This window comes from Miniopterus schreibersii (assembly GCF_964146895.1).
Source record: "Miniopterus schreibersii genome assembly, chromosome: 2".
In the NCBI taxonomy this organism is placed as follows: domain Eukaryota; kingdom Metazoa; phylum Chordata; class Mammalia; order Chiroptera; family Miniopteridae; genus Miniopterus; species Miniopterus schreibersii.
The window spans coordinates 118,242,060-118,264,942 of record NC_138102.1 but is presented as its reverse complement, the minus strand read 5'-3'; the positions used below and the strand labels follow the sequence as shown (position 1 = coordinate 118,264,942).

Sequence of the window (22,883 nt, the reverse complement as noted above, 5' to 3'; positions counted from 1 at the left end):
GTTATTGGATCAAATGCCCAGCATAATAAGTGTTTCATAAGATTACTTTCCGCATAATCATTATCATTTCTGTGGGCCTTTAAGCTCCAAGTGTTGATGACGGTATTCTCTATCAGTTCTTTGTGTATTTACCAATGTATTATTTCTCTGTAGATAAGATTTTGTCGTAGTGTTGGCCTTACTTACTGTCCCTGATTCAACAGGCATTCAACTTAGTTCTGTCCTGTCTAGAACTGCTGTATTTCTCTTGAAGTTCATTTTCCCTTGTCCCTCAGCAACCACAGCTAAAATCATTCTTTGATCGTTAACTATGTTAACCAACATTGAAAGAGCATACTCAGTTAATGACCAATTAACTTAATTTCATTAATAGAGTACTCCCTCTAAATTAAAATTGTCATATTTACATTAGAGTTTCTTCTGTTTTTCTTGTCATGGCATATTCTTCCCCTAATCTCTGTCAAAATTATTATTATTTTTTAAATTTTTAAAAAATATATGTTTTTATTGATTTCAGAGAGAGGAAGGGAGAGGGGGGAGAGAGAGATAGAAACATCAATGATGAGAGCGAGTCACTGATTGGCTGCCTCCTGCATGTGCCCCACCAGGGATCGAGCCAGCAACCTGGGCATGTGCCCTGAACGGGAATTGAACTGTGACCTTCTGGTTCATAAGTTGATGCTCAACCACAGAGCCATGCTGGCCGGGCAGTCAAAATTATTTTTTATTTTAACATCAAATACAGGTCTTTATTGAATCTCAGTTTCTCTTTTATTCTGAAATTATTGATGTATTTTAGAATCATAGGATATTGGCAATGGAAGACTCATATCTTAAAATCCTCCTAACATAATCTCTTTTATTTTGCAAGATAAAAATGAGTACTCAAGAAATACATGTTCAGGGGTACAGTTTGTATTAGAACCAGAACTATAGCTTCCTGCCTTAAATTCAAGTGCTTTTTCTATTTAGGTCTCTGTATTACTGAAACCAGCATGCTTTTTACTATGTCACTGCAACTTTCCTTTACCCATTTAAAAATCAGTGAAATATATATACTTCATAGATATATTTTTATTATATATCTATTACATAGATACATTACAAAAAACTCTTTATCGTAACAAAAAAGAATAAAACCTGCAAAATTGTGGTTTCATCACAGATGCATTAAATATGCAGGGTATTTTTTTTTAAGTAGGATAATTGCTATCCATCCTCAGTTTTTCTCTTCTTTCTCTATAATTATTTTCCTTAAAATATCCACGTAAACATTGCTTTTGAATACTCCTAAACGATTATGGGAAACTAAATTAGGTTGTAACTTTCAGTTACTTTTATCGGCTAGAGCCCTTTCAAACCCCAAAGGTCATTTAAAGCCTATTTAACTATTTAAAATAAAATTACTCTGCTTTCTTAATGCAAAGTAATTGTTGGGTTTAATTACATAAGTAATTTAGGCCATTTCATCTTGGTAATATATCCTGAGAACAAGGGACATAATGTGTTGCATGAAGTAAGAGAGAACCTAAAATTACTGATTTGTCATTTCTATAATCACTGTGTTTAGAATAATTTTTGTGTACAAAAAACACTTTAAGTCACCTACCCCCCCACCCCCCCTCTGTACAAAGGTGACGGTGATATGAAAGGGAAATTGTCCATAAGGTCTCTGCTTTTAGAGAACACTCTAGGAAATTTCACAGTGGCCTGGAGTTTAGTGCCTTTCCTTAATAAGTAAATGCCTATAAATATAATGGGAAACTGTATTGCTTTAACCCTGAGAATATTTTGTCCATTACTACGTAGTCTGTACTATGTTGACTGGACCACACAAACCAAACCAAAGCAAACAGAGAAGAAAAATCTCAAGCTTTTTTATTTTTAATGTGACACTAGGTAATATGCTTTCACCTTAGGGAGCAATTACATACTTCTTCCGCGGGAATTGCTTGATAATGGCCCATTGCTGTTTATTGCCTTATTTGCCTTTATTTTGGTCATACCCTTTTAATTTTTTTATCCCTGATAATTCTTTGTTTGTTCTTTATACACATTCCGTTGCTTATAAAATCCTAGCTCAGAACTGGAAAATATTTTCCTTCATCAGCCTGCAAATAGCAAACCTTTTACTTATAAAGGTTTGAAATTGAAAAGATGTTTCTCATATTCTCTAATAAGAAGGGAGAAGTATCGATTTAATTTTGAGTTTCATGAAAGTGTTATAGGACAGTAAGGAGCTGAAAAAATTTCAGGGCAAGTAGAATAGGGAAACTAAGACAAAAAAGGTAAAACAAGGCCAAACAGTATGGGCGATTTGTAGTCAATTTATAAATAATAAGCCATTATTTTTTTTTTAGCCCAGAACACTTGAGAGTAAATGGTTATAAACCTTTTTAATAAAAGAATACAAGAAAGGAGGGGCGAAAGGGAAAAAAGAGGGGGACAGTTTTATTTCCTAAACAAAGAAGCCAGCAGTCTCAAGGCTTGGCAAGATGAAATTATCAGGTGCTTTTTTATGAATTCTGGGATGATCACAACAAAATAGAAGGAAACTTGAGAATTAATCTATGTCAAAATATTCATCAGAGGAATTTTGAGACCTATAAACAGGAAGGTATATAACACCGCAGAACCCCATCCAACTTGCTCTTAAAATTAGCTAAAAGCCCATCTATACTTCATAAGCCAAATAGATAGATTTGCTTACTTGACTTTTTAAATAAAGATACATGCTTTAAATACTTTAATAAATTGGTTTTTCACAGCACAATCAAGGTCTCTCATATAAGTTCATTTATATGAGAAAACAAAAATCAAGATTGGAAACAGCCCTGTCCCACTGACTCAGGAGGCTGTCCAGTAACACCTCTCTGATGTCAATAACAAATGCCTCTAACAAAAGTAGCACTCTAATTATGGGAGATTTCCCCACTTGTATTGAGCTACTTAGAGAGAACGAGGAAAGAACCATTGATAGGAAGCACAGTGAATTTATTAGAGCAATTTTTGGAGTTAAAAGCTTGTCCAAGTTTTAAAATTGTGTTTTTTGAGAAAGAAAATTGTGGAATGAAAGAGTGAAGTATTAGAAATGGCTACCAGTGGTATTTAGATTCCTTACTACTGTTCCTTCATACTAGTCCTTACTATTACTACTATTTACGTAAGAAGAATTGACAAATGAGATGCCAACTGTACCTCCTGAAAACAAAATGAAAAGTTCTCCTTTGTAAACATCCTAACTCTCCTAACTCGACTTGAACTGTGTACACTCTGTCCTGAGTTTAATTGGTAGAATGGCTATAAAAGAAGTCCCTTTCTAGCTGAGTCATTTGTTTTTGTTGAAGTGTGTGTGTGTGTGTGTGTGTGTGTGTGTGTATTTCACCTTGTTGCAGAATATATTTAGAGTAGAGATATTCAGAGTAAATTTTTGACCCGATGCTTTATATCCTTCATGTTTTCTTCTATGACTGGGTGTGGACCTCTGAGGCGTTTAGCGTGCCAGCTGTGAAAGAGATGGTTTTTAACTGTGTGAGATTTGAACGTCACATCTTTCAAGCGTGGAAGCATTAACACTCCAGTAGTGTTAAGCTTTTTATACCCACTTGCTTCCCCTCTTTTGAGTTCTGGTGGTTTTCCTGTGATTGCTTCCAGTGCGTCAGTCCTATAAACATGAGTATAACCTTACAACTGGATTAGCCATTGATCTCTGTACCTCCAAAAAGAATATTGACTTCAGATTTTAGAGGTAAAATCTATTAATATCATTTCCACATATTCATCAGCAGAAAGGACAAGACCAGGAGACTAGTGCTAGGTGTGCAGTTTAACAGTCCAGAAAAGTGAAATGTAATTTCGAAGGATTTTAGAAGTTCACTTTATAAGATGTGGAGCCAGCAAGATAAGGAAATCACAAACTTTTGGCTGTATAGCAAAAAGAATAAATATATAAAATTTATCTACAAAATCTATAAAATTTTCTTCTAAAAGTTCATTTCTCATTATAAAACTGCAGTGATTTAATTTTTCTTTTTACTATTCACGCTTGATATAAATTTGACAGTATGTGCCATGGTTACAGACATTAATTTGCTAGGCATTAGTCTATACACTACAAAGGTCAGCATCCAGTTCAGCTGCATTAAATAGGCAATATATTTTGTTTAAAGTTTAATTAAACCCAGGGCCTGAAGATATATGGTCCCTGTGGGGAGTTTGAACACTTTCATGCCAATAGTAGAGTTGCCTAAGGATCATGGTTAGGTCTAGTGTCACTTGCTTTCCTGGAAATATGATATGAGACAGTTGATTATATTTCATTGCTATTAAAACCACACAAGCCCACCTGTTACATTAATTCTTACTTTTGCCAGTTTAGTGGTGAAGGAAAAGATTGAAGCTTAAACATTTTATTTTTAAATTGAGTGATAAGGAAATGAATACACTAAAATTAATACCTAATTATGTCTTTTTATTCTCTAATTCCCAAATAGTTTCTGTATGTTCTGCTTGAAAAATTTGTTTTCTGAGGCTTTAATAGAAATAACTGAGAAAAAAGTATACATTTTTAGTTTCTCATTGGGCGATAGTCATGAATGAATCTTTTACTAAGTAGTAAATACAGGTTGGGTTGTTCTCATAAAATTGAGGTGATACAATGTTATACTTGGGAATTTCATTAACTAGGTTTCAAAATCTGGTGTTCTTAAAAGATGCCAATTTTGGTGACTAGATGAAATGGACATAATCATGAGGAAGAAGGCATTCTTGTATGAAGGATATAATCTTGAAAATCAATGTGAAGAAAATAGTTATTGTGCATATTTAGAATAGGCAAATAATAAAAATTAAGTTAAAATTAAATATATTTTACTGTTAAATATATTTAACTGTGTGTCCTTTGCTATGTGTGTATTTACGTTTGTTTTTCCTAATAGGTAAGGAAACGCTATTTTCTAGGTAAAAATCTCATTTAACTCCCCTAATGAGCTGTTATTTAGTTTTAATTATATCTACTTATAGAAGCTAATACTATACTCAAATTGAATAAAGAGTTAAAGTAGAACATGCAAAGTTTTGTTCCAGAATGTAAGTCTTTTTTGCCTGCATGTTACTTATGGGCATGCATTTTTTGAACTGTCATAGAATCTTATTTTCAAGCATCTGTTAAAAATAGGACACATTTAATTAATATTAATATAAAATTATAGTATAGAATAAGTTATTCATTGCATATTTTAGAGACATATTGCTTAATCCAGAAATACATATGAAATGTATTCATAAGATGATATATATAAAACTGAAAATGCTTTTATTATACTCTTTTGACATTTTTCTGCAAATATTTAAGTCCTAGTTCTCTGAATACTATTATTTTCATTAATTCTTCCCAGGTTAGTAGAATATTTACTTACTCTTTCACAATTCAGCACTTTCTTGATATTTCTAGTGTTCCCTAATTATTTAAGTTGTATAAAGCCATTTCATTTACTCCATTGTAATTCTCTTTTTTACTTTTATTTTTTATTGAGTCAAGAGAGAGTGAAACATCAATGTTGTTGTTCCACTTATTCATGCATTCATGGGTTGACTCTCTTATGTGCCCTGACCTGGACTGATCCCACAGCCTTGGTGTGTTGGGATGAGACTCCAGCAAACTGAGCCTCCTGGCCAGGGCACCCATTGTAATTCTCTTGAGGACGGTATTATATTTTGGGGGAGAGTTAAGTATCGACCTGTTTCATAAGCCTCCTTTATTTTAAGAATTAGATCGTCACCTCCTCCAACATACACATGAATGTACCCCCCCCCCACATTCTCCCTTTTCTTTTTTGGAAAATGCTCAACATTTAATAGGATTGGCTCCAACACTGGTTGATTGATTATTTTCAGTGATTTATTTCCTTGAAAACATAAAAGGAATTGATTAGCCTAGAGAACTTCAGGATCCCCAGTTGCAAGTAGAGAAATATTGACATAGGACCCTGGCTTTTTTCCAAGTTAAATTTTGATGGAACATCAGATGTTTCCTGTATATAACCTCACACTAGAAATGAGGAACCTTTTTAACTTTCACCGAAGGTTAACCCCTCTCTTGATGTGTTTTACTTAATGAAGCGTATTTGATTTTTTCCCTCTTGCATTTCCTCTTTTTGGTTTAAAACTATTCTTTCAGGCTTCAAGATTTCCTTTAAGTCTGATGCTACTGGACTTGGCAAAGAGTTAAATATCGACCCTTTTTATAAGCCTCCTTAATTTTAAGAATTGGATCATATTTTGTTTTGTTTCCAACCCCTCCACCCCATGGAAACAATTATAATTATTGAAATCTGTCATCAGATACTAAATAACCTCTCTTATTTCTGTAATTTAAAATTCTTTCTTCAATTTTTTATGGTCTGGACATTAGCTATTGAGGATTTCCAATCAGAACTAATATATTTAAGGCAGCTGGACTGTGTTATTTTTATAAAGATAAGATAAGGAAGTAAATATTGAGAGATTCACAAAATTTGGCAGCCAGTGGTTATAGCAGGTTTATGGCATAAATGAATAAATAAAGCCAGACTTCCCAGTGTTTCTGTGTTAATGCTAAGACTGTTAAGTAAAAAGGGAGAATTAAAATCACAGCAAGTTGAACTCTTGATATAATAGACTCCTGATGTCATATGGTCCTGACACACTATAGATTCTAGAAGAAGCGTACTTGATAAAAGTGTAACATCTAAGTCCAAGTTGACACATAATGTCATCAGATATTTACCAGATATTTCTCAGAACTCTTTCGAGCCAGAGGCTTCTGAACTTGGATTGGAGGACAGATGAAGGGTTTTGTGTCTGGTTCTGCATATCGCAGAAGAGTCTAGTTTGGGATTAGGAAATATGTAATTGGCGAGGCAGGTCCTACAGGTAGGTCCTCTTTATAAACAAGGATGGGAGGGATTGAATAAATGATGACTTGAGTACTAATCCTGAATAAGGAAAATCAGTTTTGTAAAAATTTTCTTCTTAAATTGACTAATAGATTATAATTCAATAGTAATAAGCATTTCAACAAGAATTTTATCAAAAATTTGACAGAATGATTCCAAAGTTCATCTGGTGGACTTAACAGGAAAATAGAGCAAAGGAGGTTTAGAGAAGAATAATGGATAGTATTTGCTCTACTCGATAGTAAAATATTAGAAAAGACTTGACAGTAACTAGAGCGGTGTTACACTTGTATAAGAACAGAAAATCAGACCAGTAGGATGGAAGGGAGACCCTAGAAACAGATCAACATTTACAAAACTTTTTTACAGGTAATGCGGCATTAGATATTGGTAAGGAAAGGAAGTTCATAGAAAATTTGATCTGGAATAATTGATTAAATGTTTGGGCAGAATAAAATCCAATACTTGCCTTCCACCATATGGCAAGATGTATTTCCTATGAAATAAGTAGCCTATTTTATTTTATTTTATTTTATTTTATTTTATTTTATTTTTTTAAAAATATATCTGTATTGATTTCAGAGAGAGGAAAGGAGAGAGACAGACAGACAGAAATGTCAATGATGAGAGTGTCATTGGGGATTGAGCCTGCAACCCAGGCATGTGCCCTGACCGGGAATCGAACCCCGATCGCCTGGATCCTAGGTCGATGCTCAACCGCTGAGCCACACGCGGCTGGGCCAAGTAGCCAATTTTAATAATGAAAGTATACAATTAGGAGAGAATATATGACCCTATGATGGAGAATAATGTTTTGTGCATAAAAGATAGTGATAAAGCTACAAAGGAAAAGTCAACTTGATTTGTATACATAAAAATTAAAATAGTCTGAAACAAAAAACTATTTTAACCATTTTTGTGATATCATAAAGGAACGATAAATATTGAAATTAAATAATAGCTTAAAACCATTAAACAACTGGAAAACAAAAATATTCATGGATAAAATTTTGTGAAAAACATTGTGAAACTGTGTATTTTCATTAATAGTTAAAATAAAAAATGGAAATGAAAGCTTTTTTCTCTTTTCCAGTGGACATTTTAGAAAGCATTAGTATCCCATTCTGATGAAGCCTTAGAAAAGTTGTTCTCATATACTACTGTAGAACTGAAATATTTTGATCGGCTAACAGGTAATCTGTATCTTAAATATTAAATTTGCTAATGCTTTTTCAAGAATTCTGCTATATATGTGTTCTAAGGTAATAATAAGAAATACATAAATAAAAGAAGATTAACAGGATGGTAATTGCTGAAGTTGGTGCAGCACCTACATAAAAATTTGGGAGGGAATTTTTTAAATAAACAAAAATTAAATAGTGATCTTGAATGAGAAAATTGAATTTTGGAAAAATCATCACATTTTTATTTAATATAGGAAAACAGTAGAAGGAACCTAAATACTTATTAAGACTAACAAAATATTTTATTAATTATATAATTGATTTTTTTATTACGTAAAATAAATTCTGGAAAAATTCCAAAATTTACCAGTTGCTATCTATGAATGATGGGAATTCATTCAATTTAATAAAATTATGATCTTTCAGATGCTGCAATGAGCAGATATACTTATAATTCTAAGATAGCAAATACAAAAATATTTAAAAATTTAAAAAAGGAATTACTAGGACTTGATCAGAATAGTTAGCCTTGAGTACATTATCTAGAAAAATTCATGAACATAGCAGATCTTTTTTTTTAACTTTTTAAAATAAAATTTGTATTTATTTTCTAATCCTCACCAAGGACATGTTTAGAGAGAGGAAGAGAGAGAAAGAGAAGGAGAGAGAGAGAGAGGGAGATTGGTGTGTGTGTGAGAGAAACATGGATGGGTTGCCTTCCGTACTTGCCCTGACTGGGGATTGAACCTGCAACCTGGTATGTGCCCAGCAACCTTCCGGTGCACAGGACAACACTCAACTACCTGAGCCATTCTGGCCAGGCTAAATTTTTTTTTTTTTATGCCTTTAAAAAAATTAGTTTTAGAGAGACAGGAAGGGAGAGGGAGAAAGAGAGAGAAACATTGATGTGAGATCGATCGGTTGCCTACTGTACACACCCTGTTGAGCCACAGCCTAGGCGTGCACCCTCGCTGGGAATCGAACCCAAGACTTGCAGTATAGTGGACGATGCTCCAGCCAACTGAGCCACAGGGGCCAGGGCGATAGCAGTTCTTTTTAAACTGACTAGGATATTGTCACTGACTTGTGAAATGGCTGTGTAGATTATGGAACATTGGTGAATCTACAAACGATTATCTATATCATTTTGGAGACAAAGGAGTTATTATTTCTTAGCTCCTCATTTTGTAGATGATCACACTAAGGTCCTGTGAGTAACTTACTTGTTCACAGCCATACAATGACTTAATTGCAAAATAAGAATTTGAAAACCAGCCATCTAACTACTATTTTGTTATATAATTTATAATTAAATGCTGCATCATAACTGTAAATGGTTTCAACAGGTAGATGAAACAAATTAAAGTAATTAATTGATTTATATGTATTTATTTTATTTTAAAATTATGTGGCAAAATTAATTTCTTTTTAAAAGCATTAAAAGTAGCATGTAAAAAGGAAATAATCATGAAAACTTGAAGACTGGTAAAGTGATCATTAAAAACAAAATGACCAGCACATTAAAACACTAAGTATAACCACCAAAGTAAACGTAGTATTTTAAATGGAAAAATAAGCATTTCTGAAAAATGGAGGATTACCTTAGTGACTAGATAAGTCCTCAAACTTGGAAAGAGTAGAAAATCACGGAATGCCTGCCCTTCAGGCAAAGTATCCCCCAAATTTGGAGTATTGGCAATGAGGTGCTTTCATTTGTATGGGCGGCAGAAAGCCTGCTAAAGTCATGTAGGGCAATTTTATGAGTCTTCCCATTATTCTTGAGAGGCTGGAAAAATCCAATAACCTCTGTGAGGCCTTTTACAAAAATAGATTTCCTCCCCAGTGTGCTGGTGTAGCAGTTTTTTACAAACATACTTCTGAAACTTCTTTAATTGCTTAAATTATAGCTAGGTGTATGTGATTCAGTGTTGTTCACACCTCATTTACTCCTGTTCCGCTGTCGAAATATGCTCATAGCCAGTTACCATCTTTATTGTTATTTACTTGATTTTTTTTTTATTCCAGACCATAATATCTATGAAATCACATTTTTAAATCACAAGTTAAATGAAATTTATAAGTAATTTTTTTAAAGGGAATTTGAATATGTTTTTATGGATTCCAGAGAGAGGGAGGGAGAGAGAGAGAAACATCAATGATGAGAGAGTCATTGATCGGCCGCCTCCTGCACGCCCCCGACTGGGGATGGAGACGGCAACCGGGCATGTGCCCTGACCTGGAATCAAACTGTGACCTCCTGGTGCATAGGTTGACGCTCAGCCACTGAGCCATGCTGGCCAGGCTATAAGTAGTAAATTCTTAAAAAGTTTTTGTGTAGTTTCATGTGCACCTAAAAATCAAACTTTGGAAAATACTAATAAATATATTTATTTGTCACTAGATTGCAGGAAGTATCGTGCAGACAGGAATGAGTGATGTCTCATTAACGTTTATGTTTACCATCCTATGCATGATCCATATCGGTTAACCTAAATTGATATGTAAGATATTTATTCAAGAATTTTTTTAAAAGAACATTTATCAGTTACTGTAAGAGTTGAGTAAGGGGTGATCACTTTTGGTAAGGGTCATCATAAAAGTTTGTTTTTTTAAAAATAGGGCATCTGGGGCAGGGGGAATTGGGTGAGAGTACAAATTTCTGGTTAAAAGTACTGGGGCTGTTATGTACAACGTGATGATTGTAGTTAACAGTGTTGTGTGGTATATTTGAAAGTTGCTAAGAGAGTAGATCCTGAAAGTTCTCATCACAATGAAAAAAAAAAAACATTAAAATTTTTTGTATCTATATGAAATTATGGGTATTAACTAAACTTATTGTGGTAATCATGCACAATATACAGGGTATCTCCCAAAAATGTATACACACTTTAACAGCTGATAGCTCAATTTTGAAAATGAAATGTATTTTGATAAATACTGCCTTTATCATTATTCAAAGTGTGTGTGTACATTTTTTGGGACACCCTATATATGTTAAGTCATTATGCGGAAACTTTAAACTTATATAGTGCTGTATGTATGTTAATTATATCTCAATAAAACTGGGGGGAGGGGGGATTGGGAATCTAAACTTAAAATATACTATCTTGAGCAAGGACAGGAGAAACAAAAGGAAACACTGGCAAATATGGGTACTATGTCCCACTACGTGCTCTACTCTGTATCTGCAAACTTCAGCTGTCCAGTAACCTGAAACAGAATCAGTGAGACCTGGACTGTTACATCCTCAGTATGCCAGCATTTTTTCCTTTAAGGAGTCAGCCTTGCCTGGGTTATTTAGATGCGAGCTTTTTAGGGAGGAAGAGCGACATTATTTGTTTTACATCTGAAACTGGTTTATATCTGCCTGAAGCTAACCTGGAGACATCCAAATCCCTTTTGTCTGTGAGTGAATCAGAAATAAATCTGGGTGATAAACCCGATCACGGCATCATTGCACAGCAAGTCGTCTCATTCTGACGAAAGGGCCTCTATTATGTCATTTTTATTTTTTGCAGGATGAGAAGGAAAAATAGTCATTGTTGCTTCTTTTCTTCCTGGGTACTATAAACATTTTTATTCTTTAATTGTAAGTAAAGAAGAATTACAGTACCAGAGAAGATGACTGAACCTCTCCCAACCGAGTATCTTCATTTCCTCGCTTACTGAATTTACTGAACTTCCTTTCCCTGTGGCCATTTCCTTCTTGGAATTTTTATGAGTTTCATATCTTAATCAAGCTTAAAGTAATACATATATATCCATTCTCTCTTAAAACTGAATCCATTGACAGCACCTTTTGCAGTTATTGTATCTCATCTGTAATTATTTTGTATAATTAGACAGAATGGTATAGTCGAAAGAGTCAGGGGGAACTCTAATCTGAATCCTGACCGTGGCAGGTGCTTGGTTTTCAGTGCGGAGCAAGTTGCTTAAGCTAAATGAGCAAACAGTCACTTCATCTGTGAAATTAGATTGAAATTAATTCCAGTGTAGGCATAATGTAAAAGTGTAAGGTCATATAGTAAAGACCTTTGTAGGTAGCCAATAAATAATGAACTTTCTTTGGTAGGCAGCTTGGTGCAATGGAAAAAAGCATGGGCTTTAGAGCCATTCAAACCTTTTCAGATAGGATTACTAACTGTCGTTGGGCAAGACACTTATCATTCCTGAGCCGCCTCTTCATCCATAAAATCAGTATTCTAACTCCTGTGAATTAGAAATGAGAAAGAAATATGAAGCCCCTGCCTTGTCAGTGCCAGGGTTATAGCAAGTACTTGTTTATTGCTTAAATCTTTACTGAGTTACCATTTAAACACATTTAAATTCACATACGATCATTTTCTTGCATTTTAGGCTTTGTGTCTTGATTTTATTACCACTTTTATAAACTGTTTTTGTGTTGAAGTTAAGCTTAGAACTAACGTGCATCTTATATGCTAAATATTTCCCCCTTAAGAATTGGACAGCAGCATTTCTAAAGGTCATCCGTGGATTATTACTGCTCTTCCGTGTTCCTTTAACTCAACAGATAAGCCCAAGGCAAAGTGAAATAAAGTCCATGGCCAACGTATCACAAACTGGAAAACCATTTTCTTGGCGTAAGAAAGAGACTACAATTTTCACCTGAGCGGGAGAGCGGGCGCTTGCTCCGTCCCCGCTGGCTAGCGCAGTGTGCTCGCGGTCAGGCAGCCCTGGGTTGAGCTGCAGCTTTACGTTTCCCACAGTCATGAGTTGTTTATGTAGCCACAGTGCTTCTCACTTCCCTCATTTGTAAAATCCAGCTAATGATGTTTCTGAATAAAAATGGAGAGATACATATAAAGCAACTAATAGATTGAAAATGTTTCATTTTACAAACCTACTCTCAACAGTTAGTGGTTGTTAAATGGGGTAATCTGTTAAGGCTTCTAAAGGGAAATGAGATAACACTTTACATGCCCAACGAAACAGAGCGCGAGGAGTGGGGTGCGCATAAATCAGACATTTGCCCACCCCCCAGCTTGCTGCACTGATTCATAACAATCATGCAGTGAATTTTTGTCATTGTAATCATTATTATTACTGAGATATCATGAATGGCTACATAAAGTTTTTCTAAGTTGTAATGAATAGTACCCAAGTAGGCTGATTATTTACATTTTTCATATACTTGCCAAGTTGCATTATTAGATTATATTTTTTATTTATAGTCCTTTGATATTTCTTCATCTCACAAGCTTTACAAATTAATAAATTGCTTATGAGTGCTTACTGAAGACAATGGGCCAGCCACAAGTTATTTAGTAAATTAATATTTCTGTTCAGAGTAGATTTTCATAATGATAGATTTCTGACTTTGAAAAGAAATTACACTTTCTGAAGTGACTTTCAGATCATCAGCAACTTAAATATAAAGATTCGAATCTCAAGCACTCTGGAATTGGGGTTCTCTTTTTGAATGTCAAGCACTCTGAAATTGTTCTCTTTTTGAATGTCAAGCACTCTAGAATTGGGGTTCTCTTTTTTGTTGTTCTTTGTTAATCCTCACCTAAGAATATTTTTTCCATTGATTTTTTTTTAGAGAGAGTGGAAGGGAAGGAGGGAGAGGGGAGGGGTGAGAGAGACAGAGAGAGAGAGAGAAACATTGATGTGAGAAAGACACATCGATTGGTTGCCTCCCACATGTGCCCTAACCAGGATCAAACATGCAACCCAGGTACATGCCCCTGACAGGGAGTGGAACCTGAGATACTTCTGTGCTCAGGCCAATACTCTAACCACTGATCCACACCAGCCAGGGCTGGAATTGGTGTTCTTTTTCTGGACAACCTACTGTTACTATTCTACAAATTAATTGGATTTTTTTAATAAATAAAAAATAGAAGCTATACTAGATACAATAAAAATAGAAGCTATATTAGATACAATAATTGTACAACATCTAAACAATGATTTAAGAGCAATTGAGGACCCAAAGTAGAATTTCAGGTTGATTCCAAACAACCTGCAAAGCTGGCTCCTTTCAGCTGCAAGTCTGATGTTAGCATGTGTTTTAGAGTCCATTTTAGAGTTAAATATTTGGATACAATTAATCATTAATTGCTTTAAAATTTTCAGTACTTTAGAGATTATGCATCTTTTCTTTTACATAAGTTATATCTAGTAGTATTGTTTTAGTGTGAAGAGCGGTTTACTTTTCCTAAGAAAAATTACTATTTTCTTTATTTGGGAACATTTGTTAGTTTGGCATCGCAAAAAATTAAAACTGCTTGATAGTGTTTCAGTTTATATAGAGCTATTATAATAAAAACAACATAGTTATTACAGAAAATTATGAAAAATTAAAAAAAATTCCTTTCTAATCTTACCATTCTAACAACAGTGAGCATTTTGTGTATTCATTACAGGTTTTGGCTTTTGCTTCAGTATTTCTTGCATCTCACCCTGAGCATGTGATTTAATCTAATCAAATTCTTTTAAAATGCAAATACATTTTAAGTTTCCATAAAGCAAAACAAAACATTTTCTACCTATTATTTTTATGGTAGTATAGTTTAAGGACTGTTCTCAGAACTAGAAGTACATAGATGTGTATGAGTGGATACGTACAGTTTTGTGCATACTACATATTATTTGTCACCAATATTTTTTACTGACAGCTGAGCAAAGGGCACTCAAAAGGTCAGGAGACTCAAATTAATTCAATTAATCAAACATATTAGTATTGACAGTGCTGTGCTGGTAGAGGGAGAACATGATTAAAATAGAAGGAAGCCAGCTCTTCCTTTCAAACAAGGATGTACAGCCAATGCAGGTAATACATTTAGAAAGAACATCTGATTATGCCTCTAAATGGAAAAAGCTATCATAATTATGATTAGTTAAACTACAAAAGTTTGCTTGAAAAATAATGCAGGTTACCAGTCCGTTGCTTGTTCTCAGAAACCGAGTTGCTTCTACATTTGCAGTGCTTATTAAAGCTACAATATTTAACTTAAATACACAAATTATCTTAAAATATAATTTTCCCATTGGGTGGATATTCTTTCATATGATAATCATATAAGGGAGAGAGGCATTATAATAAGAGGGCAACTCATATACTTTTGACATTATTATTTTTCTCTTTCTTGGCTGTTAGTGAAATGCTATTTGGTAGGTAAACTTTGTATAACCTGAAAGTAATAGCAGATGCTGGGCACAATAAATAATTGTGATATATGTATTCAATTTTTGAAATGAAAGTGGTCAATTATATTTACTTATTAAAAATATAAAGTACAAGTACTTCTGAACAAACTCTAGCACTAGTGCTTAATGCATAAACTTTTCACTCCATTTAATCTTACTTTCGCAATAAGGTTGCAAACCTTGGAGGGTATGACCTTGAACTTCTCTCCTCTAGGTCCTGCATAATGCTTCTCACTTAGCAGTTATTCTCTAAATGCTTGGGTTTCTAAAGGAATGAATGAATGTGAATAAAAAAGCAAATGATCGTACATAAGGAAAAACAAATTTACCTTTAAAAAACAAACAGAAAAACAAAACAAAAAGAAATGGTGGCAAAGTACATATACTTGGGAGCCAGATGTTCCTAGATTAAAAATTAAAGTTTTACCACTTACTAAACTTTTTATTTTAGCCTTTTCACTTAGTTTCTCCAAACACATTTTCTCATCTGTAAAATGCAATTATGAAGACTTTTGGGGAATCAAATGAGATAACAGATGAAAATATTTGCCAAAGCATCTGAAATGTCATGGAATATAAGCATGATGATAGGATGCTGTTGCAAAGGCTGTTGGAAAGCTGTGTCCTCAGATTGATTTTCACAATTCATTTTCCAGGCGAAGCATACATGCGATTAAGCAAACTCCCCGAAGCAGAGCATTGGTATATGGAATCATTAAGATCCAAAACCGACCACATTCCTGCTCATCTCACCTATGGGAAGCTACTAGCTCTCACAGTGAGTACCTACCTTCCTACCCTTTGGAAATTGGTTTTCTCCTTGCAGACTGAGGTGGATGTGGTTTGAGGTACTGGTTCTTAGCCAATAAACTCAGTTTGTTAGGATATAATGATGGCAATACTAAGTTAGAACCCTGTGTAGAAAATGTGGAAAAAAGTGGTTGTTTTTTTTTGTTTGTTTGTTTTTTAAATGTTTTTATTGATTGCTGAGAGAGGAAGGGAGAGGGAGAGAGAGAGAAACATCAATGATAAGAGTCATTGATCAGCTGCCTCCTACATGACCCTCCACTGGGGATCGAGCCTGCAACTAAATGTTCTACAAACCAATGTTGACCCCAAGTTGGCTGTAATGTAGAACTAAGTCTAATTCTTTTAAAATAGGCAAAATGTTGCATGTGTGTGGGTCAGTATCACATGGAATTCCTTCCTTTTTTCATTTTCATTTTTTATATTAAAGTTATGGGGGTGGCATTGGTTAATATGATCATATAGGTTTCAGGTGTGGGTCTCTTTGTTATAAGATCTATATATTGATTGCACTGTGTGCCCACCATGTATTAGACCTCCTTGAGGACCTGAACAGACACCTCTCCCAAGAAGACATACAAGCAGCCAATAGATATAGGAAAGATGTTCAACTTCACTAGCAACTAGGGAAATGCAAATCAAAACTACAATGAGATACTATCTCACACCTGTTAGAGTGGCTTTTATCAATGAGACAAGTAATAAGTTTTGGAGAGGTTGTGGAGAAAAGGGAACCCTCAGTCACTGCTGGTGGGAATGTAGACTGGTACTATCACTATGGGAAACAGTCTGGCAATTCCTCAAAAAATTAAGAATAGAGCTACCATATGACCCAGTAATCCCTCTCTTGGAATTCCTTCTAACTGAAATTACTGTGAAAGAGGAGTGAAGCCGTCATTTGGCCACTCATTACGTGACAAGCACTCTCTGAGGCCACAGTTCCATAAAAATGGTGTTAGTTTGAAGCGTAAGAAATTGCTCATATTCTACCATTGTGACTTACAAATGCTGTAATTTTATGTGTTTCAAAGAGTTACTAATGTTTTTATTTTACACAGTATGTAAAGTTTCTGAGCTCACTCAGCTATCAAGTAGGCCTAGCCTTCAATCCTAATCTGAATCTATTACCTATACTGTTTTAGTTACACCACCTCATCTTTCTCCAATATTAATAAAAATAAATGAATATTAGGAAAACAGAGCAAAAGCTCAGGAAAGTGATTCCTAAGTGGATGCCTTGAAAGAGATCTTATAATTGTTTAAAAGTAATAACATTTAATTTCTCACAGAAGATGTTAGATTAAACATTTAAAATTATTACGTATCCATTCTAAGATACCACTAAAATACTATTAAAGAAATTATATAGGCAGACTAGGTAACCAGAAAACATCTTTCTAAGAAAAAGTCTAGATATGCTTAATAAAATATAACACATATCCTCTTAATGACTAGCTGATCTCAAAAAGTAGTAAGAGAATTTCCTAGGAGCTAGAAATGAAATGATAACTAAACACCAGAACAGTAAACAGTAGGCCTGATTTGGGGTAGTTTACCAGTTGTGACAACCTGTGGGAAGGGAGGAGGCTTTGTTTGTTTGTTTACTTTTTTCCTTGCTGCAATAAGAGGCAAAGCTTTGGACCAGTGGAAGGCTTGGAATTAGATGCCAAGTACAGCAGGGACCTGCCTCTCTTAATGAAAGCGTGGTATGGACTAAGCTGCATACTGGTACGGGGAAGCAGCAGGAAGGGTTGCCCGTCTCAGCGTGGGATCTGAATGGAGAACGAAAAACTCTGAGTCCTTCTGCCAGGCTTTTGGGGTTTTGAGTTTACTTTATTTGCCTGATCAGGGAATTTCTAGGCCAAGAAATTAAATAAAAAAATCAGTCCACTGAAAGCTTTTGCTGAAGAAATCTTAGTAGATGTCCTTCAAAGAAACAGTCTAGACGGAGTTACTGCATGAAGTAGGGAAAGAATGGTCAACAAAGAAATGGTGCTTCTGTGGGTAAATCAGAATAAACCTTTACTGAATAAAATGTTGAGAAAGAATAATCTCATGGGAACAATCAGAATGCCAGAAGAGAGGGTATTTAAACTGATATCTGGAAGTCAGGAAGTGGAAGGGGATGTTACAACTGATTTTTCAGAGCTGGCTTTGGGATGGGATAATACCGAAAAGAAATCGTACATACTCAGAAAGAAACCTGCAGAGATGATGCAAGATTTTGAGGCAGCTGGCATAGAAGAGAGTGAGTTAAAGGGCATAAAATGGGGTAATTAGTCATAACATATGAAACTGTCAGGTCTTTCTGCCATGTACACAATGCCCCCAAAAGGCACTGCTTCTCTCAGTCAAGGGAAGGGAGGCTCCTAGTGGTGGAGCTGTTGAGTACAGAGGTCCAGAACTCAGGAACAGCTTGCACAACTGGAAGGGGAATGCAAAGGGACTGAAAAGAAGATTGAGTGAATGCCTCCCAGGGGAGTACTCAGGCTGTCAATACCCTTCCCCTACCACATGCAGAACACCGGCAACACAGTCTATACCCCCCCAGCAGCCCCACCTCCCCACCTCGCACACATCCCACCTCCCAATAAATTCTCAAATTCTTTTCTAGAGAAACTAATCATTGTAACAAAAGCATTTCCACGTACCTACATTTGGAGAAGCCCTATAAATGACTGGTTTCCAAAGCAGATACACAGAAGTGAACCTGTCCAGTTTAGAAAACACACCTATGCCTAAGGAACATCATTCGGCTTTTATTAACTTACTATTAAATGTCAGTGGGCTACCACCCTGGCCAGTGGCTCTGCTGGTTAGACTATACACCAAAAGGTTGTGGGTTTGTCTCGGTCAGGGCACATACTTAAGTTGTGGGTTCCATCCCCAGTCGGGGCGCTTGCAGGAGGCAGCTGATCGATGTTTCTCTGCCACATTGATGTTTCTCTCTCTCGCCCTTTCTCAAAGGGACCTGTTTTGTCAGTTTATTTTGTTCTTTAGAATCCACTTATAAGTGAGATCATGTGATATTTGTCTTTCTCTAATTGGCTTATTTCACTTAACATAATAGTAACTAGGTCCATCTATGCTGTCTCAAAGGGTAAGAAATTTTTCGTTTTTACAGATGTATAGTATTCCATTGTGTAAATGTACCATAGCTTTTTTATCTACTCATCTACTGATGGGTACTTGGGCTCATCAGTGGCGATGGGGTGCTTTGAGGGAAAGGGGGCAGGAAGAGATTAACTAAAAAAAAGTTTATGCATATATGCATAACCCATGGACAGAGACAAGAACATGGGGAAGGGCTAGGGTGAGATGGGGGCTGGGTGGAGGGGGGCAAAAAGGGAGAAAATGGGAAGCATCTATAATACTATCAACAATAAAATAAAATTTAAAAAATTAACTAATTTTTAAAGAAGGAAGTACCTTGCAATCTATAAAATTGAAAAACCAAGAAACAGCAGCTTTAAGCAAGTTATTTTAAGATAACTGAAAGTGATGTCTCTCAGAGTGGAAAGGAGTACAGCAGTAGACCTGTTTTTAATAATAAGCCAAGTAGAACCATTTGATTTCCATAAATATTTACATATATTACTTTGATAAAAATTAAAATTAAATTTAAAACATTAAAAAATGGATATGTACATATATATACACACACATATACATATATATATAAAAAATCAAGGATCATCAATCATAATATGAAAGCTTCTAATGTAAAATATTGGAACTGAAACAGATTATTAGGAGGACACTGGAATAAAGGGAAGAAAAAATTTAAAAAAATTCTTAGAGATTACAATGTAGTATTTCATGAAGCAGGATGTCATTAAAACATAAGTAGTGAAAAATAAGAAAGAGCTTCTAGAAACATTAATGCAAAAAGATACATGCACCGCTGTGTTCATTGGAGCATTATTTACAATAGCTAAGATATGGAAACAACTTAAGCATCTATCAATAAGACCATTGGAGAATGGAGATATGGCACATATATACAATGCAATATTACTTAGCAATAAAATAAAATAAAAAATCTTACCATTTGCAACAGCATGGATGGACTAGAGGGTATTATGCTCAGTGAAGTAAGTCGGGCAAAGAAAGCAAATACCATATGATTTCACTGACATGTGGAATCTAAAGAACAAAATAAATGAACAAACAAAACAGAAACGTACTCATAGATACAGAGTACAAATAATGGTTGCCAGATGGGGGGGCTTTAGGGGAATAGATGGAAAGGTGAAGGGATTAAGAAGTACATATTGGTAGTTACAAAGTAGTTACTGGGATATAAAGTACAGTGTGGGGAATATAGTCAATAGTGGGTAGCAGAATTATTGGGGGAGTCACTTCGTAAATTATTCAATTGTCTAACCCACAATGTTGTATACTGGAAACGAATATAAAATACTATTGAACGTAAACTGTAATTGAAAATAAAGAAATAAATGAAAAATACAGTTTCAAAACAATTTTCATTTGAAGGATAACAGAATACAGGTGAAGAAATCTTTTCATATAAAAGCAAAAAGATAAGGAAATAAAAAATAAGAAATTATGAAAGAAATCAATATAAGGCTCAACGGAAAAAAGAATAGAGAAGGGGAAAGGAGAACAGTTGACAGGGACAAGATGCTGTTTCTGCCATTTAGAAATTATAATATGTTGGGTTTAATCAATTAGAAAAAAATTATTTTAACTTGTGAAAAGCCTTTCCATTTCTTATTCTGATAGTATGATAATTAACATAGCTCCACGTAAGAATAGAGTTCATAGACATCTCTTGCCCCAGCTACTATCTACTGTCTTAGAGATGTTCTTACGGATTTCAAATGGAATCATTTTTAATTAGGTTGATAAATGATCACCTTCGAAAAATATCTGTACAAGGTTTAGATGCCGGATTTCCAAAAACTATGAAAAGGTCACTTAGAAAAGAAAAAAATTGAAAGCTTAAATGTACTTTGTCCTTAATATACCTAGAGTCTGACACTACTTTGGCTGTGGAAACTGTGTGTGCTTTTTTCCCCTCCTCTTCTTCTCAAGCCTTAATAGTTTAAGTTTCCCGTACCCAAAATATGATTTTACAGGCTGCTTTATTTTTTATAAGGCATTAAAAAAAAAAAAAACAGATTTAGAAGTTTTAATTCACTGAAACATATGGGAGGGAAGAGTTGTGTATTACAGTCCAAATTTTAATTCCCCCACACCACCAAAACGTTTATAGTTTCCGATTTGCTGATTAGATGAAATACAAACCCTATTATGGAATGACTTGAACTCACAGTGCCAAAACCTCACAACCATCTTTAACAGTTTCTCTTTGAATTATGAGATCTGGCAAATTTCTGATCCCAATGGATTGCTTTTGTCTAACTTCGGGTTCCTTGGCCTGGTAATAGGCCCTTGACTTAAATGAAATTGGCAAAGTGAAAAATGCCACACATTTTGACTTCTGAATGCTTTATATATTAAATACTGTAAAATGGAACTGTCTATTAGCCTCAAGAGAAGAGAAATAAAAATGGAGTGATGTTTTTATTGTTTTGTCAAAACTGACCAAAGGCAAATATGTAAAAATGATATTCAGCTATATTAGACAGACTGTAGAGTAGGATTTCATATAAAAATTATATTTTTATAAGACAAATAAAAATATATTATTGGTGCCTTTATTACAGCCAGTGGAATGATTCACTTAGTACATTTTTTGGTACAAATTTTTCTTTAAGAATTTGTAGTATTTACAATATTATAGTATTATAGTATTTACAGTATTTAGAAGTTTGAAATGATTTAGCATTTTCCAGAATGTTTTGACAAATTCCATAGATCAAATCCTTTTTCATTCCTCTACCAAAAGTGTCCCTTTTTTCTCTCTCTACCTGCTCAAATTTTATTTCCTCTGTGAAGCCTTACCTGAGTCTTTCAAGCAGTTAGTTGTCTTTCCTTTCTCGGTGCTTCCATAGCATGTATCCCTATAATAGCACTTCCCAGACTGAATGGCAGGGATGAGTCTGTGTCTGCCTTTTTGACCCTAGACATGGGGCAGGAACTAAGTCTTATCTTTTTATTCCTTCAGTGTATGGCATTTCACTGTCTTGGTAACTACCCCTATAATCTCCTTGTGCATTTCTCTTTTTAAGCTATTTAAGGTCTGGGTACATAACTTTGTAATGTTTGTTTCCTTAGCCTGCTTCTTACTTCACTATTCCCTTCATTTGGTCAACACGTGTACTGAGACTTCCTCCTTTGTGCTAGTCATCGCTCTAATTCCCAGGGATATGTACTGAATGAATGAGAATGGCATGACTGTAGATTGGAAGCAGAGTAGTCTTCCAAGACCCTAGAAGGAGAGGTGGGCACAAGAGGGATGTACATCTCTTAAGCAACTGTGCTTGACATGTGTTATTTTGTGAATCTTTAAAATGAATGTTACTCTCTTTTTATACATAAGGAAAGTGAGCTTTAAGGATTTAAGGCACATCCCCAAGAATAACTTAGCTACTAAACAGTAGAATTAGATACAACCTTAAGGTTTTCTGAATTGAGCATCCTTAATTTTCACTCCATATTATGTAATTTTAAGTGTGAAATCCCCCCCCTTGTTATACCTAATAGGAGATTCAAAAAGTAAGCCAATATTTCCTCCTTCCCCCTTTTTTTTATAACTCATTTTTATATATTACCTCTACATATTAGTTTAGTTTGAGTGGTTAAACACATTTTTATTATTAAATATCATAGGTCATGAACTTAGGACTTCTGTTTT

At 34.7% G+C, this 22,883-nt stretch overlaps 1 protein-coding gene across 1 annotated transcript in view; it reads left to right on the top strand.

Moving 5' to 3' along the window:
• TMTC2 (transmembrane O-mannosyltransferase targeting cadherins 2) overlaps positions 1-22,883 on the top strand; it is a 373,836-nt gene that overhangs the window by 246,979 nt on the left and 103,974 nt on the right. The window contains exon 8 of the mRNA XM_081130714.1: positions 15,949-16,070. Coding sequence (XP_080986840.1) covers positions 15,949-16,070 — 122 coding nt within the window. The remainder of the gene's footprint in view (positions 1-15,948; positions 16,071-22,883) is intronic.